Source organism: Neovison vison, chromosome 3, assembly GCF_020171115.1.
Source record: "Neovison vison isolate M4711 chromosome 3, ASM_NN_V1, whole genome shotgun sequence".
NCBI classification, from domain to species: Eukaryota; Metazoa; Chordata; class Mammalia; order Carnivora; family Mustelidae; genus Neogale; species Neogale vison.
In genome coordinates, this window is record NC_058093.1 from 95,446,237 (window position 1) to 95,466,286 (window position 20,050).

At 43.3% G+C, this 20,050-nt stretch overlaps 2 protein-coding genes across 4 annotated transcripts in view; one reads left to right on the forward strand and one right to left on the reverse strand.

Moving 5' to 3' along the window:
• The window catches only part of LCT (lactase), a 53,988-nt gene extending 43,184 nt beyond the window's left edge, over nt 1–10,804 (forward strand). Inside the window, exons 12-17 of the mRNA XM_044242566.1 lie at nt 380–582; nt 2,590–2,699; nt 4,547–4,681; nt 6,917–7,140; nt 7,968–8,195; nt 9,057–10,804. Coding sequence (XP_044098501.1) covers nt 380–582; nt 2,590–2,699; nt 4,547–4,681; nt 6,917–7,140; nt 7,968–8,195; nt 9,057–9,277 — 1,121 coding nt within the window. The 3' untranslated portion in view covers nt 9,278–10,804. The remainder of the gene's footprint in view (nt 1–379; nt 583–2,589; nt 2,700–4,546; nt 4,682–6,916; nt 7,141–7,967; nt 8,196–9,056) is intronic.
• A 3,726-nt stretch (nt 10,805–14,530) lies between these two features.
• The window catches only part of UBXN4 (UBX domain protein 4), a 57,409-nt gene continuing 51,889 nt past the window's right edge, over nt 14,531–20,050 (reverse strand). For all 3 annotated transcript variants that reach the window (XM_044242567.1, XM_044242570.1, XM_044242569.1), the window contains exon 13: nt 14,531–15,200. In XM_044242567.1, coding sequence (XP_044098502.1) covers nt 15,062–15,200 — 139 coding nt within the window. In that variant the 3' untranslated portion in view covers nt 14,531–15,061. The remainder of the gene's footprint in view (nt 15,201–20,050) is intronic.

Genomic DNA, 20,050 nt, shown 5'->3' on the forward strand with positions numbered 1-20,050 from the left:
TCACTTCCACTGTGGGTCCCCAGACAGTGCTAGGATGTCAGCTCCCAAGGCACATACTCTGCTGGGTACCTGGCCTGATACCTTTACCAAGTATCTTCTTACCAGACACAGTGCTGCTCAGGTTTTCACATACATGCTCTCATTTCCTTCTCACAAGAACTTTATTGCTCACTTGGCCAAGGAGGAAGCTGACAGACTGAATTATCCAAAGTTACACAGCCAGCTAGAAACCAAAGTTACACAGCTAAGACTTGAATTTGCTTCTTCATAACACCAAAATCTACAACTCTTTCTCCCCAACATAGAAACCATCTGTAGGGAGAAAGTGATATTCTTGGTCATGTTCACTCTTCGTTGACATCTGTGTGTGTGTTTCCAGGAATCTCCTTCAGGCCTGGCACTGCCCCCTACATTGTTGGCCACAACCTAATAAAGGCTCATGCTGAGGCCTGGCATCTGTACAACAGCACATACCGTGCCAGTCAAGGTGGCGTGATTTCCATCACCATCAGCAGCGACTGGGCTGAGCCCAGAGATCCCTCCAACCAGGAGGATGTGGAGGCAGCCAGGAGATACGTTCAGGTCTGTTTTCCCTCTGGGCATTGTTAATACTCTTGCATGACCTTCCCTCCATTCTTGAGTGAATGGAAATGGAATTACATGGCAAAACAAAGATTTAGGTTTAAGACCCCGTTTTGCTATTACCCGATTTTGTGAGCTTTGGAAAAATCACCTAAACATTTCTCATACCTTAGTTTTCTCATCTATGAAGTGGAGATGACCTAACTATATCATAGGTTTGCTGTGATCAGAGTTCTTTGAGGTTGAGTTTTTAAGTCTTAAAAATGATTTGTACCTGTAGTCCTTACTGCATGCAACACGGTCTGAAAGTAACTAACAGAAATTCCATCTCTTCAATTTCTGGTTTGACTATAGTAGCTGATAGAGCTGGGCTGCAATGTCACACTTCACCTGTAGGTGTCACCATCTAATTTTATTTATTTGGCCTAAGAATTACTTGGGTTGGGGGCCTTTGGATTCTGTGAAGCTCATTAGTGCCCGTAATTTTCCACTTCTGTGAGTTTAACATAAGGACATGCACATACATAAGGACATAAGGTCATGGAACTGTGCTCCTAGAAAGTAGTCACAGGGTGCCTGGCTGGCTCAGTTGGTTAAGTGTCAGGTTCTTGATTCTGGTTCAAGTCATGACCTCAGGGTGGTGAGATGGAGCCCTGTATGGGGTTCTGTGCTCAGCACAGAGTCTGCTTAAGATTCTCCCCCTCTCTTTATGTCCCTCCCCCTGCTCACACTCTAAATAAATAAATCTTTAAAAAAATAATAAAGTAGAATCACTAGTAAGCAGACACCAACAAACTAGCCCATCCTTCCTTCAGTGTGAGCCCCTGACGTGAGGAGAGAAAAGAATGGTCTTTTTCAGGGCACAGCTTTTCCCTGGCTCTTGCTCGTGTCCCTGATGGGGTTAGAAAGCACCCTTTCCCATGTCTTAGCATCAGAAAAGGCAAGTGTCTCTTCTCCACACCAGCCCCCACTTTTGGCTCTGTGGAGGAGCTCAAAGGAGCAGTATTCTGAAGGGAGAACATGGGTCTTTGCTTGCCAGACTTCTCACAAGAGAACTTGGTAATAGCAATCAAATTAATGAATGCAAAAAGAGCTTAATTTTCCCATTTGTTAGCCAGGTGGGGAAAAGCCCTTGGGACAAAAATAATGCATCTCTCCTTTTAGACTCACAGAACTGGTAAATTAGAGCAATAATTATCCTGAAATCAAAACCCCCAAACCCTCAGGAAAAGGTTAGGCTTTAACTTCATCAGACTGAGCCACTTGCTGAACTGTGATACTGAGGCCCAGGATGATATACACGGACCCTAAAATCAGCTTCCACGGAAAGGAACACTGTTGCCTCGAGTGCACAAAGCCTCTTTCATCAGGGTATGTGTATTCCAAAGCCACCTGAGAATGGAGGGTTGCCCTCCCCGACATTTTAGGCATTAGCCAGCAGGTGGGGGGGGCAGTGATGAGGAGAGGGCTACATGTATGTAGCCCAGCTGTGCAGTCTCAGGACCCCAGCATCATAGCACATTTGGGTGGCACATATCCACTCTAAGGTTAAGGTGGTCTGGACCCCATTCCAGAAAATGGGCTGGAAAATTCCGCAGAGAACTTTTGGTCTTGAGCAGCCAGGAAAGCCTCGAAGCTCCGCCCTCCTCAGAGAGTTCTAGTTGATCCTTAGGCAGATGATGGGGAAGGGGCTTGCACTGCCGTGAGAGGAAATCCACAGCCTGGAGGCTTCTAGTCTCTTCTGGTCTTCTGCGAGACCCTGCCAAGGACAGTCTGCTGAGTCCTGAGGCAGTGCTCAGTGCAGTTCATCTCCTTTTGGGGTGCAGTGGTTGATAATCTCTGCAACATGCAAATTAGCTGCAGAGGGGATGTGAGTTTAAGCCGGGGGGGGGGTGGTTCAGAGGAAGGGGAGGGTTCTGAGGTCCGTGACTTGTGAGCAGGACAGCTGCTGTCTCCTAGTGTGACCCCCCGGTAATGCCCAGGCTCTCACCCCCACCCCACCTGCAGTTTATGGGAGGCTGGTTCGCTCATCCTATTTTCAAGAATGGCGATTACAACGAGGTGATGAAGACACGGATCCGTGACAGAAGCTTGGCCGCAGGCCTCAGCAAGTCTCGGTAGGTCCTGGTATCTAAACACTCAGCCAGGAAAAGGTCAGGAGAAAGTCTGGTCTGTGATACCAAACTGTGGCTTCTGGTGGACAGCTCAGTGGTGAGTGTGTGGCCGTTGGGTCAGAGAGGCCGGTCTTAGGCTGCTGGGAAGACTGAACATGATTGTGCATGTGAAGCTCTCAGCCCAGGGCAGAGCCTTGCTATGTGTTTAACAAAAGGTAGAACAGACAAGAAATTTGTCTCAAAGGCACCGACTTCTTAGCAACCCACAACTTTATGCAAGGACAAACTCTCCAGCTCATCCTACTTACGTATCACCACCTTACAAGTGAATGTGGGTAGCAGTGGGTGACTGCCAGCATGTGCGTTCTGTCACTTGGCCAGTAGGGGGCGATGGTTGCACCAAAGTAGTCCTAGTTCGAGGCCACTCCTCTTCCTGTCAAGGGAGTAATAGCAACAGGGACACCTAGCATTTATACATCTTCTATTGGCACTCTTGAGTTATATTTAAGGAGGCACAAAGATTACGGCAAGACTGGGCGCTTGGGTGGCTCAGTGGGTTAAAGCCTCTGCCTTCCACTCAGGTCATGATCTCAGGGTCCTGCGATCGAGCCCCACATCGGGCTCTCTTCTCAGTGGGGAGCCTGCTTCCTCCTCTCTCTCTGTCTGCGCCTACCTCTCTGCCTACTTGTGATCTCTGTCAAATAAATAAAATCTTAAAAAAAAAAAAAAAAAGATTATGGCAAGATTATCCAGCTACTGAAGTAGAGCCGGGATTTGAAACCAAGCTGACTCCAGGGCCCACACGCTGAGTCTGAGAATCATCTGGCTAGGATTAGAGATGTTTTGTGCAGAAGGGGAGTGACCTGGTCTTATGGGAATACACCCACAAGCTCCAAGGGGACTCATGGGACCATGAGACCATGGGACCATGAGCAGGGAAGGTAAAAGGAATTCAGAGGTATAAATTCTTAACCTAGCTGGCCAGTCTTTCCCTTATGTAGCCCAGCTGTGCAGTCTCAATAATCCAGTCCCCATCCTTACAATGCATTCCTGCCCCGGTTGGGGTAAGTCCTGTGGAGCAGGCTGTGCCTCGGGGTCTGATGTGCTAACTCTGGTCTCCCACTAAGCATTCTGGCACTGATACAACTCTGCTAAGCACCTACCGTGTCCCCAGATCAGGGCCAAGTCAGTAAGGCGTGTATAAGGAGAGGCTTCCGAGTCTGGGTCCTCAAGCTGCTGACATGCCAGCTGGGAAGAGAGTAAGCTCACCACTACAGTTCTCTGCCCGAATTTCTCCATATAAAGAAAACTCAAAACAATGAGATGAGGGTGGACAGAACAAGGAGACTTCATGGACAAGGTGGGACACCAGTTAAGCTGGGTCTTAACCATGAATAGTGTGTGGGAGAGCAGAGGGCATTCCAACTGAGGGGAAGTGTGTTAGCGCTGGCCTGGTGGGAATGAGTGGGACACCTGCAATTGAGAGCTGGGGGGATTGGCTCAGTGGCTGGGGCAGGGGGCAGTGGCAAGGCCACAGGGCAGAGAGCCTGGAGGCCAGGCACAGGGCCTCAGCCTTGATGCCACAAGCCCTAAGGAGCTACTGCTAGCTCCTGGGTGGCAGAGTGAGGGGCATGAGGGGTTTAGGCTTTAGTTTTCTTCCAACATTTCAGAAACCCCAGTGGGGGAAGGTTTTGATCCACTAGGTTACTGGCAGCAAAAATTTCAGTCAAGATGAAAGTGCCAGGTGCCCAGGCAGGGTAGTTAGAGCGCTCCTAAATCCTGCCCCAGGACATTCTCTCCCCGAAGCATGATGCTCAAGCCCCACATTTGTCATGGCTCCTTCCATCCAGGCTCCCAGAGTTCACGGAGAGTGAGAAGAAGAGGATCAGTGGTACCTATGACTTTTTTGGGTTTAATCACTACACCACCATCCTGGCCTACAACCTTGACTATGCCTCCTGGATCTCTTCCTTCGATGCAGACAGGTAAGTCGGCCCACAGGGCATCTGGAGCAGTCTCTGGAGAAGACAGCAAGGAGCCCCTTTGCCCAACTCTTACTGCACAGCCTAGAAAGCTGCCTCCTGATGCCATACATCCTGGAAGTTGATGATGAGACCCCTCCTGAGACACCTAATCAAACCTCTGTCAGTCTGCTAATAACACCAGCTAGCATTTCCAAGACTTTAAATATTTTTCTTCCCTTGTTTTTCTTCTTTGGTCGAATTGGTTTCAATTATCAGATGTATTTCAGTCAAACAGTAAGGTTGGGTTTTCCCCCGGCTTTGGGGTAAAGGTGAAACTATAAACTATAAACTATTATTTCTGCATTACACAAATGCAGTCATAGTGGAAACATCAGAAAGCAAGAATAGGAAATTCTTGTAGGTGTCATTCCAGAAGTTTATGCATATGTGTAAAGGGTAAGCTACCTCTCCTTCTCCTCATAAATAGAACATGTAAATACATACATTATATAAACTATATAAGATATATAGTATAAACTATATAAGATATATAGTATAGTATATATAAGATATATATATTCAGGGGCACCTGGGTGGCTCAGTGGGTTAAGCCTCTGCCTTCAGCTCAGGTCAAGATCTCCGGGTCCTGGGATCAAGCCCCGCATTGGGCTCTCTGCTTGGCGGGAAGCCTGCTTTCCCCTCTCTCTCTGTCTGCCTCTCTGCCTACTTGTGATCCCTGTCCAAAAAAAAAAATATATATATATATATATATATATATATTCAGTTATGAATTTATACATAAAAATATATTACCCAAAACCGAGATTATATGTATATATATACACTGTCTTGCTCCTTTTGTAACAAGTACGTTTCCACATCAGCTGTGAAACTGTCTAGGTTCTTTTAAAACAAACACCTACCCATCCACTGCATTCTGCAACCCCCAGAGCTGGGACTCTGACGGGGCTGAGAAAACACCTCCCTGCTGGTCCCTGGCTGAGCACCCATGGGACTCTTGCTGCCTCATGATTCCTGGCACTGTCTCCTTGTGACCTGTGTTCACACATTAAAAATGTTCTGGATCCGGGGCGCCTGGGTGGCTCAGTGAGTTGAGGCCTCTGCCTTCTGCTCGGGTCATGATCCCAGGGTCCTGGGATCGAGCCCCGTGTTGGGCTCTCTGCTCGGCGGGGAGCCTGCTTCCCCCTCTCTCTCTCTGCCTGCTTGTGATCTCTGTCAAATAAATAAATAAAATCTTTAAAAAAAAAAAAAGTTCTGAATCCAGTTCAGCTGAGCACGAAAAATTGTTACTGATAAGACTTTTTTTTTTTTCTGAAGAATTTGGACGTTAAGATCTAAATAATTGGTCCTTATTTGAAACGTATGACTGCAGAGAAAGACAAATAACATATGATCCCATTCATATGAGAAATTCAAGAAGGAAAAAAGATGAACATATGGGAAGGGGAGAAAAGGAAAGGAGAGAGGGAAACAAACCATAGAAGACTCTTAACGAAGGAGAACTGAAGGGTGGTAGAGGTACATGGGTGGGAGATGGGCTGCATGAGTGATTATGGAGGGCACTTGTAGTGATGAGCACTGGGTGTTCAAGTGATGAATCACTGAATTCTCTTGTGGAAACCAATATTGCACTGTAGGTTAAGCAAAATTAAACAGCAACAACAAGTGTGATTCTGGAAACATTCAAGTTTCTGTGCCTTCCCCAGCAGCTGCTACTTTGGCATAACTATTGCCCTCTCCAGGTCCATCATTGGACAGAGGCAGGGGCTTGGACACCTAAAGCAGGTCTCAGCCTATGTGTTCCCTGTACTCACACAAATGGGGGTCCCAACCATGGGTGCCTGCGGCCACAACACACCTGTGGTGCTGACTAGATGTCCTTTATGCAGGGAAGCCCATTCTCTCCCGACACAGCATTCAAATCATAGTGGACACTGTGATCAGGGAATCCCAGAGCCTTTCAACCCTTTGGAGGGTATAGTCCATGAGTGAAACCATTCATCTGTAGATGTGCAAACAGCTCAGGTGGCCTGTCACAGCTAGGCCAGCAACAAGCAGTAAGAACTAATGAAAAGAGAAGAATGTGAGGCAACCTGACTCATCTGCAGTTAGCTATGACTGTTAAGTCTAGACTAAACCTAATGCTTTTCCTAGTATAAACCCTGCTTTGTGTTTATGCAAAGGGCCTCTTGGGATTTACACATTAAGACCTATCTCTTTTGTTTGAACCTGTAGGGGAGTGGCCTCCATCACAGATCGCTCTTGGCCTGACTCTGGCTCCTTTTGGCTGAAGATGACACCTTTTGGCTTCAGGAGGATACTGAACTGGTTAAAGGAGGAGTACAACAACCCGCCAATTTATGTAACAGAGAATGGAGTGTCCCAACGGGGAGAAACGGACCTCAATGACACCCTAAGAATCTACTACCTCCGCAGTTACATCAACGAAGCCCTCAAAGGTAGGACAGGCCTATCCCCTCCTCCCTGTGCACCTTTTACCACTGGAAACACCCGCTAACGTCTCCAGTTGGGGGAATACTGCAACCACGAGACCCCATCATGAGAAAGAGGCAGCTTCTCCCTCCTGTTAGGCTTAAGCTTTTCTTTGAGGCTGCACTCTTGAGTCTTCTCCTTCTTAGATGTAAGTTCAGCAAGCGAACCCAGTTGCCTGATACAGTGAGACTTGAATTCCTGGCAGTCATCAGCTCTGCCAGATCATCCCTGATGTCTGATGTCCCTGAACAGCAGTGGCCTGCTAAAAGCAGGCGCTGGGAGGAGGAGGGTTAAGATGCGGGGGCAGTCTGTAGGGTCTTCTGTTCCTCAAGTGAAAGTTTGAGACCCTCAGCTCAGCAGGATGGGGTGGGATAAGATGGGATTAGGACAAGGGACTGTAAGTAACGCGGAGTCAAAGAGTGAGTGCTGTAGCAGTGGAAAGAAATGGTTAGAAAGTCCTAGTCCAGTGGAAATCTTTTCCAAGGGCCACTTACTTACTTTTGGAAAAAGCATGAACACTTAAGGCACTCCCCAAGACTGGTATCCCAACATGTGGAGACTGAGAGGATGGCAGGTGACTGAGCAGGATTAATGTAGTCTACCCGTGCACTTCCATTCAGGAATGAGCCTTTCTGGGAAAATGCTGATGGCTCTAAGTCCATCCACAGCCAACTCTTCACCTGCAGGCGGGGACTGTGGGACAGCCGTGGGCAGGTGTGGCTTCTGTAGGCCCGGTAGAATGGGCTCTTGTAAGACAAAGGAAACTCATGCTGTGGCCTCTGCATTTGGGCAGCTGTGCAGGATAAGGTGGACCTCCGAGGATACACGGTTTGGAGTGTGATGGACAATTTTGAGTGGGCCACAGGCTTCGCAGAGAGGTTTGGTCTGCATTTTGTGAACTACACGGACCCTTCTCTCCCAAGAATCCCAAAAGCATCAGCCAAGTTCTTTGCCTCTGTAGCCCGGTGCAACGGCTTCCCTGACCCTGCTGCAGGGCCACACCCTTGTCTCCAGCCAGAAGGTGAAGAAGGTGAGATATGGCTCTGGGAGGGACTAAAACCAGAGGGTGAGGGGGACATTTTCAGTTTATTCTCGTTTATTCCCCTCCTCTCTGCCTTTCCAATATTTACTTTTTTTTTTTTTTTTTAAGATTTTTTTATTTAACAGACAGAGATCACAAGTAGACAGGCAGGCACAGAGAGAGGGGGGGAAGCAGGCTCCCTGCCAAGCAGAGAGCCTGATGCAGGGCTCGATCCCAGGACCATGGCATCATGACCTGAGCCAAAGGCAGAGGCTTAACCCACTGAGCCACCCAGGTGCCTGTCCAATATTTACTTTCATTCATTCATTCAACCAGTATTTTCTTTGAATGCTCCAGCCATTGTTAGGATGAAACAAAGGAACCGAGGATTAATGTTACAACTAAAAACTAGGCCCTAGTCTGGGAAGAGCAAGTCTAGATTCTTGTCCCAGCCCTGCCACTAACTGTGTAATCTGAGGCAAGAAACTAGGCACACACCTCCAGAGGGACATGAAGGTCTAACATACAATACTGACTGCAAACAGTAATTGGCCTGATGTAAGGGGCCCAATATTTGAATGACTGAAAAAGCATAAATTACTACTACAGAAAAGAAGTAATTATCCACTTTACTCCAACTGTGGACAGATTTAAAAAAAAAAATAGAACTACGTTCCTTCATTCACTGGTTCAGTAACTCAGTAAAAGGGCTACATCCTGTCGTCACCTCAGCAATGAGCTCGCTCTGGATACCTGTGTGACTCTATTCTAAGGACCTAGCTTGGGCTTAACATCAGTTAACATTGATCTGATAACCAGATCTGTAGGGTGCATAAATTGTCCTTTGTCTTCCTCTCCTAGATGCTGGACCTACCGTCAGCCCTATGAGAGAGGAGGAAGTGCAGTTCCTGGGGTTAACACTAAGAGCGACAGAAGCCCAGACAGCTTTGTATGTACTCTTTTCTCTTGCAATTCTTGGCGTCTGTTGTGTGACATTTCTGTCATACAAGTACTGTAAGCATTCCAAGCAAGGGAAAACACAACCAGGCCAACAGGAATTGAGTACTATTTCTGCATTCTGATCTACAAGTTACCACTTGCTCCACTTCTGCAAAACAAGCCTAGTTTGCCTGTATACCTTTCACTGCCCACAAAATTCCTCAAGATCTTCTATTCTGCCCAGGCGGGATTTCTTCACCAGGCCTCTGCACTGATAGAGAGTACATGAATCTTACAACTCTCTAATTAAGATGGAAATACATGCATCTTGTCCCAGTATCAGGAATTCATCAGAGCACTGGAAGACCCTGCACCTGGCTCTTGTGGAAAGATACAAGTACGGACCTCATCTGTTGGTTCTGTAAGCCACTTAACCGGGTCGTTTTAAGGTTCAGCAGCTTCAAAGGTAGAAATATGAGCAAAAACCATAGCAATCCTTTTAATAAGACACTGTGCAGATGGACTACATTGTCATCTCCTGCCCCCCTTCAAACTGCCTCCCAGTCTCAGACCTTGTGTTGCTCAGAAAAAAATGGTACTATAAGCTATGCCCTATATCCTGTAGCTGCTTCTCCTTGAGAAGGCAGGTTCCACAGAATTCATGCAGTCACACAAGCCCTCTCTGGTTTCTAAGCTTTTCCAACAGACACATGCTTTCTGCTTACATTATATATTCCTTGGGCAGAGATACCCTGACATCCAAAAAGAGAGGGCCTCTGAATGATCCTTTCTTAGCCACTTTTACGTCCTTCCTTCCTTTCCCCTGCCCAGGATGACTTCTAAGGAACCCAAGTATAGCCTTCAAAGGCCTTGTAATCTGACCATGGTTCACTTAACCTGTTTCTCTTCTTTCTCTCTGTTTGTGGTAATTCTGAACCTTGTGTAAGCCCTTGACTATGCCCTCTTCCTTTCTTTGCAAATATTCTTCTTCCTAGCATGCACCTTCCTCTGAAATTGCCTCACATCTCAGCTCACATAATGCACTTTTCCCCCAGCATAGCTTCCCCTAAATTCCCCAAAACATGTCTCCTCCCTGTCCCTTCTGCCTAAATGGAAGGGACTATAATATGGACAGCTTGTCCATATTATACTGGGAGTGTGTATTTCTCTACTATCAGCCTCTTGAGGATAAAGGACCATGTCTCTACCAAGCACATTCTGGAGACAGGGCACAGAAAGCACATCTGCTCCTTTTCTGTGTTTATTCACAAAACACATCCAGAGTGCTGGTGGGAGCACAGAAAAATGATGTGGTCTTTATCAATTCCCCTCAAGGTGCTAATAATAGTAAGACAATCCCAGTGTAGAGCACTTAAAAACTTATTTGGTCTATATATTCTTTCTAGATACCAGGGAAAATGTTATTTAAAAATAAAAAGTAGTTTTCAGCTAGATTTAAGAGTGATCATGGGGTGCCCGGCTGGCTCAGTCAGTGGAGCTTACGACTCCTGACCATGAGTCCCACGTGTGGCATGGAGTTTACTTAAAATAAATGACTGATTATGCTTGAAATTTTGTTCCTTTTAGGCATTCCTTACCTGAACCTGTTGTATCTGTAGAAAATTCCTATCAAATGTTTCAATGCTGGGCGCCTGGGTGGCTTAGTTGGTTAAAGCAACTGCCTTCGGCTCAGGTCATGATCCTGGAGTACCGGGATCAAGTCCCGCATGGGCTCCCAGCTCCACAGGGAGTCTGCTTCTTCCCACTCTGACCTTCTCCTCTCTCATGCTCTCTCTCAAATAAATAAAATCTTAAAAAAAAAAAAAAAGTTTCACTGCTAGGAAGCATTTTCCTCCATCAGTAGATTGGGAAAGTTTTGTCAGAAGGGGGTAAGGGTGGTTCTGAGAGAAAGACTCAGTATTTTAAGTTGTCAATTACCTCTAAATCTCAAAATCAATGTAACTTTTTTGAGGAGGGGGACACAGACTGATAGAAAGTTTCACATTAAATAAACTTGTAGGATGAGCCAGAACAATCTGGGCAAAAAAAGAACATTAAAACATTATAGAGGGGCACCGGTGTGGCTCACTTGTTAAGCATTTGCCTTCAGCTCAGGTCATGATCCCAGGGTCCTAAGGTCGAGCCTCTCATCAGGCTCTCTGCTTGGTGGGAAGCTTGCCTCCCCTCTCCCTCTCTCCCTGCTTGTTTTCCCTCTCTCGCTGTCTGTCAAATAAATAAATAAAATCTTAAAAAAAAAACAAAAACACAAAACATTACAGAGCTAGTTATAAAAAAAAAATAGTGCGGTAGCAGAAACAAAAGAGATCAACAAAAGACAAGACTGTACACAAAACTATATATGGGCATAAAGGACAGGACAAAGGTGGCATACCACATTACGGGGACAGACAGAGTAGTCCATAAATGGTGGTGGTGAAGAGGTTAGCTCCTGAAGATGTTAGCCACAGGGAAGGGAGCCAGATCCCATCCCAGGATACTAGATTTAAAAATATATATATATAATGAACCATGAGAGACTATGGACTCTGAAAAACAATCTGAGGGGTTTGAAGTGGCGGGGGGGGTGGGAGGTTGGGGTACCAGGTGGTGGGTATTATAGAGGGCACAGCTTGCATGGAGCACTGGGTGTGGTGAAAAAATAATGAATACTGTTTTTCTGAAAATAAATAAATTGAAAAAAAAAATATATATATATATATATAAAAAGAAAACATGAGAAAACTAGGACAGATGGGTGAATTTCTAAAAATTAACTCTCGAAGAGAGGTATTTATAAGCAAGACTTAGGACCCAGAAGCCATAAAGAAAAACATGGTTAATCTGATCATACAAATACTGTGGCAAAAGATTACTGTCAACATACTCACAAAAGATAAACAATGAGAAAATACTTATAGCATATTCTAGACAAAGGGCTAAATTTCTTTATGCACATGGAATTCTTATAAATCAATAAAGATGAAAAAAACTGGCAAATACAGGCAGTTCTCAAACTGAAATGACCAATAATATTAAAAGATGCTCAACTACATTTGTGATCAATATAATGCATATAAAATGCAAACACTTTTCCATTTACCACTGACAAAGATGAAAAAGTGTAAGTGTTGGTAAGAAGGTGGGGAAATCAACATTCTCACACACTGTCAATGGGAGGGTATATTCACAGAGCATTTAGAGGCGGCATTCTGGCAGTTTCATTTATAATCCAAACTGCAAACACTCCATGACTCAGTTATACAAACATATTCCACTGGTATATTTTCACAGCTAAGAAGATACTGTCCCAAAGATGTTCGGTATAACAGTATTTCTAATAGAAAAACAAAAACAAGTGGAAAAAAAAACAACCTGTAATAATTAATGGATGCCACCAGAGAACAGATAAGTTGGGGTATATTTATCAAGTAAAATATTACATAGCCATTGATAATGAGGTAGCTATGTGTTGACAGGGAAAGAGCTACACTGTGTAAGTAAACAAGATGCAAGTGTATATAATATGATCCTATTTTAAAATTACCACATATTGGCTTATAAATGCTTAACATTTTTCTGAAGATTACAAAAGAAACTCTTATTAAAGGTTACCCCTGGGGACTAGAACTGGGGTAAGATGTAAGGAAAGAGACTTTTATTTTACAGCCTTCTATATTGTTTGGAATTTTTTACCAAGTATACTTTTTAAATTATAAAGCTGCAGAGAGAGATCCTCCTACTCAATGACTGTGAATGACTCTTTTACATATGTTTCTCTGAAATTTAATTTTTTTCAAGCAAACAGACTTTAGGTACTCCAGATTTCTGCAAGCATATTTCTAATAGCTATTAGCAGGGTCACACCCATTTGAAAGGTTTGGGTTTTTTTTTTTTTTTTAAATCACATATTGCTGTATTTTTTAAGATTATAATCTTAACTTAAACAGGATGCTTGGTGGAAATTTTTCTTTTCCAAACTCACTTTTTAAGCTATCTAAATAATATGATCACTGCAGAAAATTGGGAAAACCTAATAGGGTACAAAAAGAATTAAAAGAACATATAACCATCTCACCATTGCTAATGATTGGTTGTTTTCTATACATTTTATCAATACAGGTACTATCTATATATAAAACGTGTGTACAAAGATGAGCTCAGACTACCTACAACTCTGTATTCTGCTTTTCTCCCCCCGACACAAAACAGGTAGTCAATGAATATATGTTAAACTGAATTATAAATTAGTACTGTACCATTTCTCCTCATCAAAAGCTGACTATTTCTGCAGAAGGCATTTGGTCAGTTGAAGACTTAATGAGTATGTTTGTGCCTAAACTTTGTCTACATTAATGATCATTCCTTGGGCGCCTGGGTGGCTCAGTGGGTTAATGATCATTCCTCAGAAAAATTGATCAAGGAGTTTGAAACATTTAAGGTTGTTGTTGTTTTCCGGAAAGAGTATACCAGTCTTTATTCTTACCAACATCATAGCCTGGCTGTTTCCTTGTCAACACTATTACCGTTTTTAAAAATTGTTACTTCATACGTGAAAAACAGTTTGCTCTCAGAAAACTTCTTCCTCCTGTCACAAAATTAAGTCAGTCTGTAAGTACACTCAAAAGTGCTATCTTCCAATCTAAAAATGGATGGTTAAAAGAGGAACTGTCAAGCTTACTCTCTTTTTCAAACATTAGGAGTTAGTGGTCTCCATTACCAAAAACAAAGGGATGAAGTATCATGTAAGTCAGGTTAAGAATCTCTTTAAAATTCTGGGGCGCCTGGGTGGCTCAGTGGGTTAAGCTTCTGCCTTTGGCTCAGGTCATGATCTCAGGGTCTTGGGATTGAGCCCTGCATCGGGCTCTCTGCTCAGCGGGGGGAGCCTGCTTCCCTCTCTCTCTCTCTGCCTACTTGTGATCTCTCTCTGTCAAATAAATAAAAATTTTTAAAAATTTTTTTAAAAATCTCTTTAAAATTCTTAAGAATAACCAAATGAGCAAAAGTCCTATCTTTATTCCATACTTCCTGTCCTACCTATGGGTACTTTAGGTCTTTGAAAGGTGACTGTCCAGAGCAAAACTTCAGGAAAAAGGCAGAAGAGAACTACCTGTAACTCAGCAGCTATTTTGCATCTGAGAAGAACAAAGACTGCATATAATATGACACCAACAAAGTGATGCCTCAGTGACTTAGGACATACAGTACCATAGCAGCCATGTGTGTCAGAAAACGTCTTCCTCCAGTTATATGTCAAGCAGGGTGCTCACAGCTACTTTTCTGAGATAGCTCCAGGGAAGTAGTGGGAAGGGGGCAAAAAATCAAACACATGACTTCAATAGAGCCCTGTGCAACAAAAACATGCTAGGATAACAAAACTTAAAGCAAAACTAAGATCATTTCGGTTTTTGGAAAAGATTTTTTATTCAGTGTTTAAGATTAAAAACTACAAGATTTTGCTTGCAGCTGATGAGCAGAAGAGAAAAGTTAAACATAAGTTATCATCTGATTGGCTAGTTAAAAATGCTCTGACTCAGAGTCAAATCACTCAGTGACATACCAGTTACTTCGTGTGGACTTAAGAGTTCTGGAGCAAAATAGCTCTAAACAAAACCTGTCATCTGAGAGCAAGGGGCTAACAGGTATATGAGATACTGAGTAAGAAAGCGGATAACGGGGCTGTGGCAGACGTTTTGATTCTTTTAGGCTTCTAGCAGTTGGTTACCATATGCAAGGACCTAGCAGCCAGTTATATCATCTCTTGAGCTGTCTGAGGAGTTAAACAACTTTAACCCACTAAGCAAGAATACAGAGACACTTTACAGACCAGCTAGAAAACAAAAAAAGCAGCCCCACTTCTCCAGTAGAATTTTAGTTGCATTAAATCATAAGGGAAAACAATGATTACTGCACATACTGTACTTGTCACACTACATCTGTTGAGTAGAATTTCCATTCCAGGTGTTGTTTTCATCTTCACCATCATCTTGAGTCCTCAATCTGTAGATCTTCCCCTCCTTTTTAAAGTCTTCCCCTCGTTTCTCCAGCACTCTTTTCCTGACTGGGTCCCTGACGTAAGAAGAGAGGGAGAGAACAGAAGGTGACAAAAAGGGAAAACAGCAGTCGCACAAAGCTATCTCCTTTACACTTCTGTCAGGACAGGAAGCTGTACTTTATGGAGAGTCCAGGGGAGATAATGGCATCTCCTAACATGGCACAAGACTATACACGTTTTTGGCAGTTTAACTTCAACTGTTCTCCAAGCCAAACCAGCCCAGTCACTGCTCCATTTCCATGTTTCTCTTGATGACTTTCTAAGTCTTAGGAGAAAGGGGCCACCTGCTAAATAACCTTTGCTTTATTATTTATGCAAACTAAAATGTGAATAACTTAAATGACACCCTAGAGCTTATCCAAGCTCCATTCCTAGCCTAATTTACAGAAACAATCAATTATCAGTTTTTAATCCTTTCATAATCTGTAAAGACTGATTTACATAAAATCTATTAAGAATAAACAGACTGACCGTGTCCAAGATGGTGATGAGCAAAAAGAGAAAAGTTAAACATAAGTTATCATCTGATTGGCTAGTTAAAAATGCTCTGACTCAGAGTCAAATCACTCAGTGACATACCAGTTACTTCGTGTGGACTTAAGAGTTCTGGAGCAAAATAGCTCCAGAGGAGGTTTAGGAGACCTAAATTTTGTCTGGTCCCAGGAACTCAGCTAGATAGCTATCAAACCATTCTCAACACCTGCAAACTCAACCAGAGATCGAAGAAAAGACTAGCTACAACTCTATGAACAGAAAAGTGACCACTTTCTGGAAGGTAGGAGGTGCGGAGAAATGCATCTCCGATGACATATTGGAAAGACCGCGTAGGGCGGGAGCCTTGGTCAGCCAGCTACCAGCAAGAGAGCAGCAGAGCATGAAATTGGACTTTCAGAAGTCTGCTCCACTGAGGGACATCACCCTGGTGGCTAAGTGAGGGGTGGAACCCTTGTTGGAACAGTACAGTCTCAGGACCCTTGGGGTCACAGAAAGACCGGGGGTGCCTGAGTGTGGCAGAGCTCCCAAGTACCAGAGCAGGGAATCCGGCTGCCAACACTGAGCCCAGGAGTGGGCTTTCTGCTCAGGGTTGCCACAAACCATGATATGCTGCACAGTTGGGCCACTGCTCTTCAAGTAGGGACCCACAAGTGGCAGATCCAAGGAGATTCCCCTTCCTCCCTTGGCAGAAGCAGAATGGGAGTGCACCCCAGGAATCTGCTGGGTTTGGGGAGTCCAAACAGGGCCAAGTGCAGAGACAGAAACACTCGGTCATACACTGGGTGAGCACGGCGTGTGGACAGAGACCAGGGAGAAGGAGTGATGGACTGCTTTTCTCTGAGGAGAAAAGCAGTGCACTGAGGAGGGGAGCCCAAGCTCGGTTCCTCTGGGCCCAGAGAGTGGGATGCCAATATGTTCATTCTCAGCCTCTAAAGCCAAGAGGAAAGGCTTCAGGGAATAAAAACTACTGTAACCCAAGCAGATTACTTAGCCTGGCACCTGGCAAGGGCAGTACAGTTCAGTCTTGGGCAAAGACATTTGAGAATCACTGCAACAGGCCCCTCCCCTGGAAGATCAGCAAGAATAGCCAGCCAAGACCAAGTTTCCGATCAATGAGAACTGCAAAATTCCAGTGCTAAGAGAATACAGCACATAGAATTCATGGCTTTTTCCCCATGATTCTTTAGTCTTTGAACCTTTTGAAAAACGGTCTTTGAATTTTTTTCTTTTCTTAAAAAATTGTTCTTCTTTCCTTTTTCAACCAACTTGTGAATTCCTTTCTTAAAATCCTTTTTTTAATTTTGCATTTTACAGCCATATTGTATTTAACCTTATTTTTGCACATATATATGTTAAGTTTTTCTTTCTTTAAAATTTTAGGATGCAGCGTCTTCTAACAGACCAAAATATACACAAAATCTAGTGTATGGCTCTGTTCTATTCACCAGCCTGATCATATTCTACCCACCCCCCAACCACTTCAGGTCTCTTCTGATTTGTTTAGGGTACATTTCTCTGGGGTCATGGTTGCCCTCTAACTATTTTGTTTTCTTATTCATCTATTCTCAACAAAATTACAAAACGGAAAAATCACCTCAAAAAAGAGAAGAGGCAGTACTGACTGCCAAGGACTTAATCAATATGGACGTTAGTATAATGTTGGAACTAAAGTTCAGAATAATGATTATAATGACACTAGCGAATCCCTTCCTGGAGAAATGAAAGAACTAAAATCCAAAAAATCTAAAAATTAAAACCTGTTAGTCGAAATCAAAAAGGTTATTGATGAGGTGCAATAAAAAAATGGAGGCTTTAACTGATAGGATAAGTGAGGAAGGAGAGAGAATTAGTGATATGTAAGACCAAATGATGGAGAATAAAGAGGCTGAGAAAAAGAGAAATAAACAATTACTGGATCATGAGGGAAGAATTCAAGAGATAAGTGATAAAATAAAGCAAAATAATATTAAAAATAATCAGAATCCCAGAAGAAAATAAGGGAGGGGCAGAAGGTATACTGGAGCAAATTATAGTGGAGAACTTCCCTAATTTGGGGAGGGAAACCAACATCAAAATCCAGGAGGCACAGAGAATGCCTGTCAAAATCAAGAAAAATAGGTCAACACCCCAGTATCTAAAAATAAAACTTAAAAATCTCCGAGACGAAGAGAAAATCCTGAAAGCAGCTCAGGACAAGAGGTCTGTAACAGTAACAGTAGAAACATTAGATTGGCAGCAGAGCTATCCACAGAGACCTGGCAGGCTACAAAGGATTAGCATGATACATTCATGTACTAAACAAGAAAAATACACAGTCAAGAATACTTTATCCAGCTAGGCTGTCATTAAAAACAGAAGTGATAAAAAGCTCTCAGGATAAACAGAAACTAAAACAATTTGTGATCACCAAACCAGCCCTACAAGAAATATTGAAAAGGGGGCGCCTGGGTGGCTCAGTGGGTTAGGCCTCTGCCTTCAGCTCAGGTTATGATCTCAGCGTCCTGGGATTGAGCCCCACATCGGGCTCTCTGCTCAGTGGGGAGCCTGCTTCCCCCCTCTCTCTGCCTGCTTCTCTGCCTACTTGTGATCTCCCTCTCTCTGTCAAATAAATAAATAAAATAAAATAAAAAAAAAGTAAAAAAGAAAGAAATATTGAAAGGGGTCCTCTAAGCAAAGAGAAAGCCAAAAAGTAACATAGAACAGAAAGGAACAGAGACAATACACAATAACAGTCACCTTACAGGCAATACACTGGCACTAAATTCGTATCTTTCAATAGTTACCCTGAATGTAAATGGCTAAATGCCCCAATCAAAAGACAGAGGGTATCATATTGGACAAAAAAGCAAGACCCATCAATATGCTGTCTGCAAGAGACTCATTTTAGACCCGCAGACACCTCTAGATTGAAAGTGAGGGGGTGGAAAACCATTTATCATGCTAATGGACATCAAAAGAAAGCTGGCATAGCAATCCTTGTATCAAACAAATAAGATTTTAAACCAAGGACTATAATAAGAGATGAAGAAGTACACTATATCATAATTAAAGGGTCTATCCAATAAGAAGATCTAACAACTGTAAATATTTATATCCCTAACATGGAAGCAACCAGTTAATAACAAAATCGAAGAAACACAATGACAATAATACAGTAATATAGGGGACTTTAACACCCCCTCCCTCACTGCAATGGACCAATCGTCTAAGAAGATCAACAAGGAAATAAGGGCCTTGAATGACACACTGGACCAGATGGACTTCACAGATACATTCAGAACATTCCATCCCAAAGCAAGAGAATACACATTCTTCTCTAGTGCACATGGAACATTCTCCAGAATAGATCAGAACCTGGGTTACAAATCAGGTATCAAGCAGTACCAAAAGATTGGGATCATTTCCTGTGTACTTTTGGACTACAATGCTTAGAGACTCAATCACCAAAAGAAAGTTGGAAAGAACTCAAATACATGGAGGCTAAAGAGCATCCTACACTAAAGAATGAGTTAGTCAACCAGAAAATTAAAGAATTATTTTAAAAAATCATGGAAACAAATGAAAATGAAAACGCAACTGTTCAAAATCGTTGGGGTATAGCAAACGTGGTCCTAAGAAGGAAGTATACGGCACCACAAGCCTTTCTCAAGAAACAAGAAAGGTCTCAAATATACAACCTAATCCTACACCTAAAGGAGCTGGAGGAAAAACAGCAAATAAAGCCTAAACCCAGCAGAAGAGAAATAATAAAGATAAGAGCAGAAATCAATGAAATAGAAACCAGAAGAGCAGATCACGAAACTAGGAGCTGGTCTTTCAAAGAATTAATAAGATTAATAAACCCCTGGCCAGACTTATCAAAAAGAAAAGAGAAAGGACCCAAATAAATAAAATCATTAAAGGGGCGCCTGGGTGGCTAAGTGGGTTAAGCCTCTGCCTTCGGCTCAGGTCATGATCCCAGGGTCCTAGGATCGAGCCCCGCATCGGGCTCTCTGCTCTGTAGGGAGCCTGCTTCCTCCTCTCTCTCTGCCTGCCTCTCTGCCTACTTGTGATCTCTGTCAGATAAATAAAGAAAAAATCTTTAAAAAAAAAATAAAATCATTAAAGAGGAGAGATCACAACCAATACCAAACAAATACAAACAAGTATAAGAACATATTATGAGCAACTATATGCCAACAAATTAGACAACACAAAAGGAACAGATGCATTCCTAAAGATGTATAAACTACCAAAACTCAAACAGGAAGAGTATACCTGAACAAACCCATAACCAGCAGGGAAACTGAAGCAGTAATAAAAAAATCTCCCAACAAACTAGAGCCCAGAGCCAGATGGCTTCCCAGGGAAATTCTACCAAACATTTAAA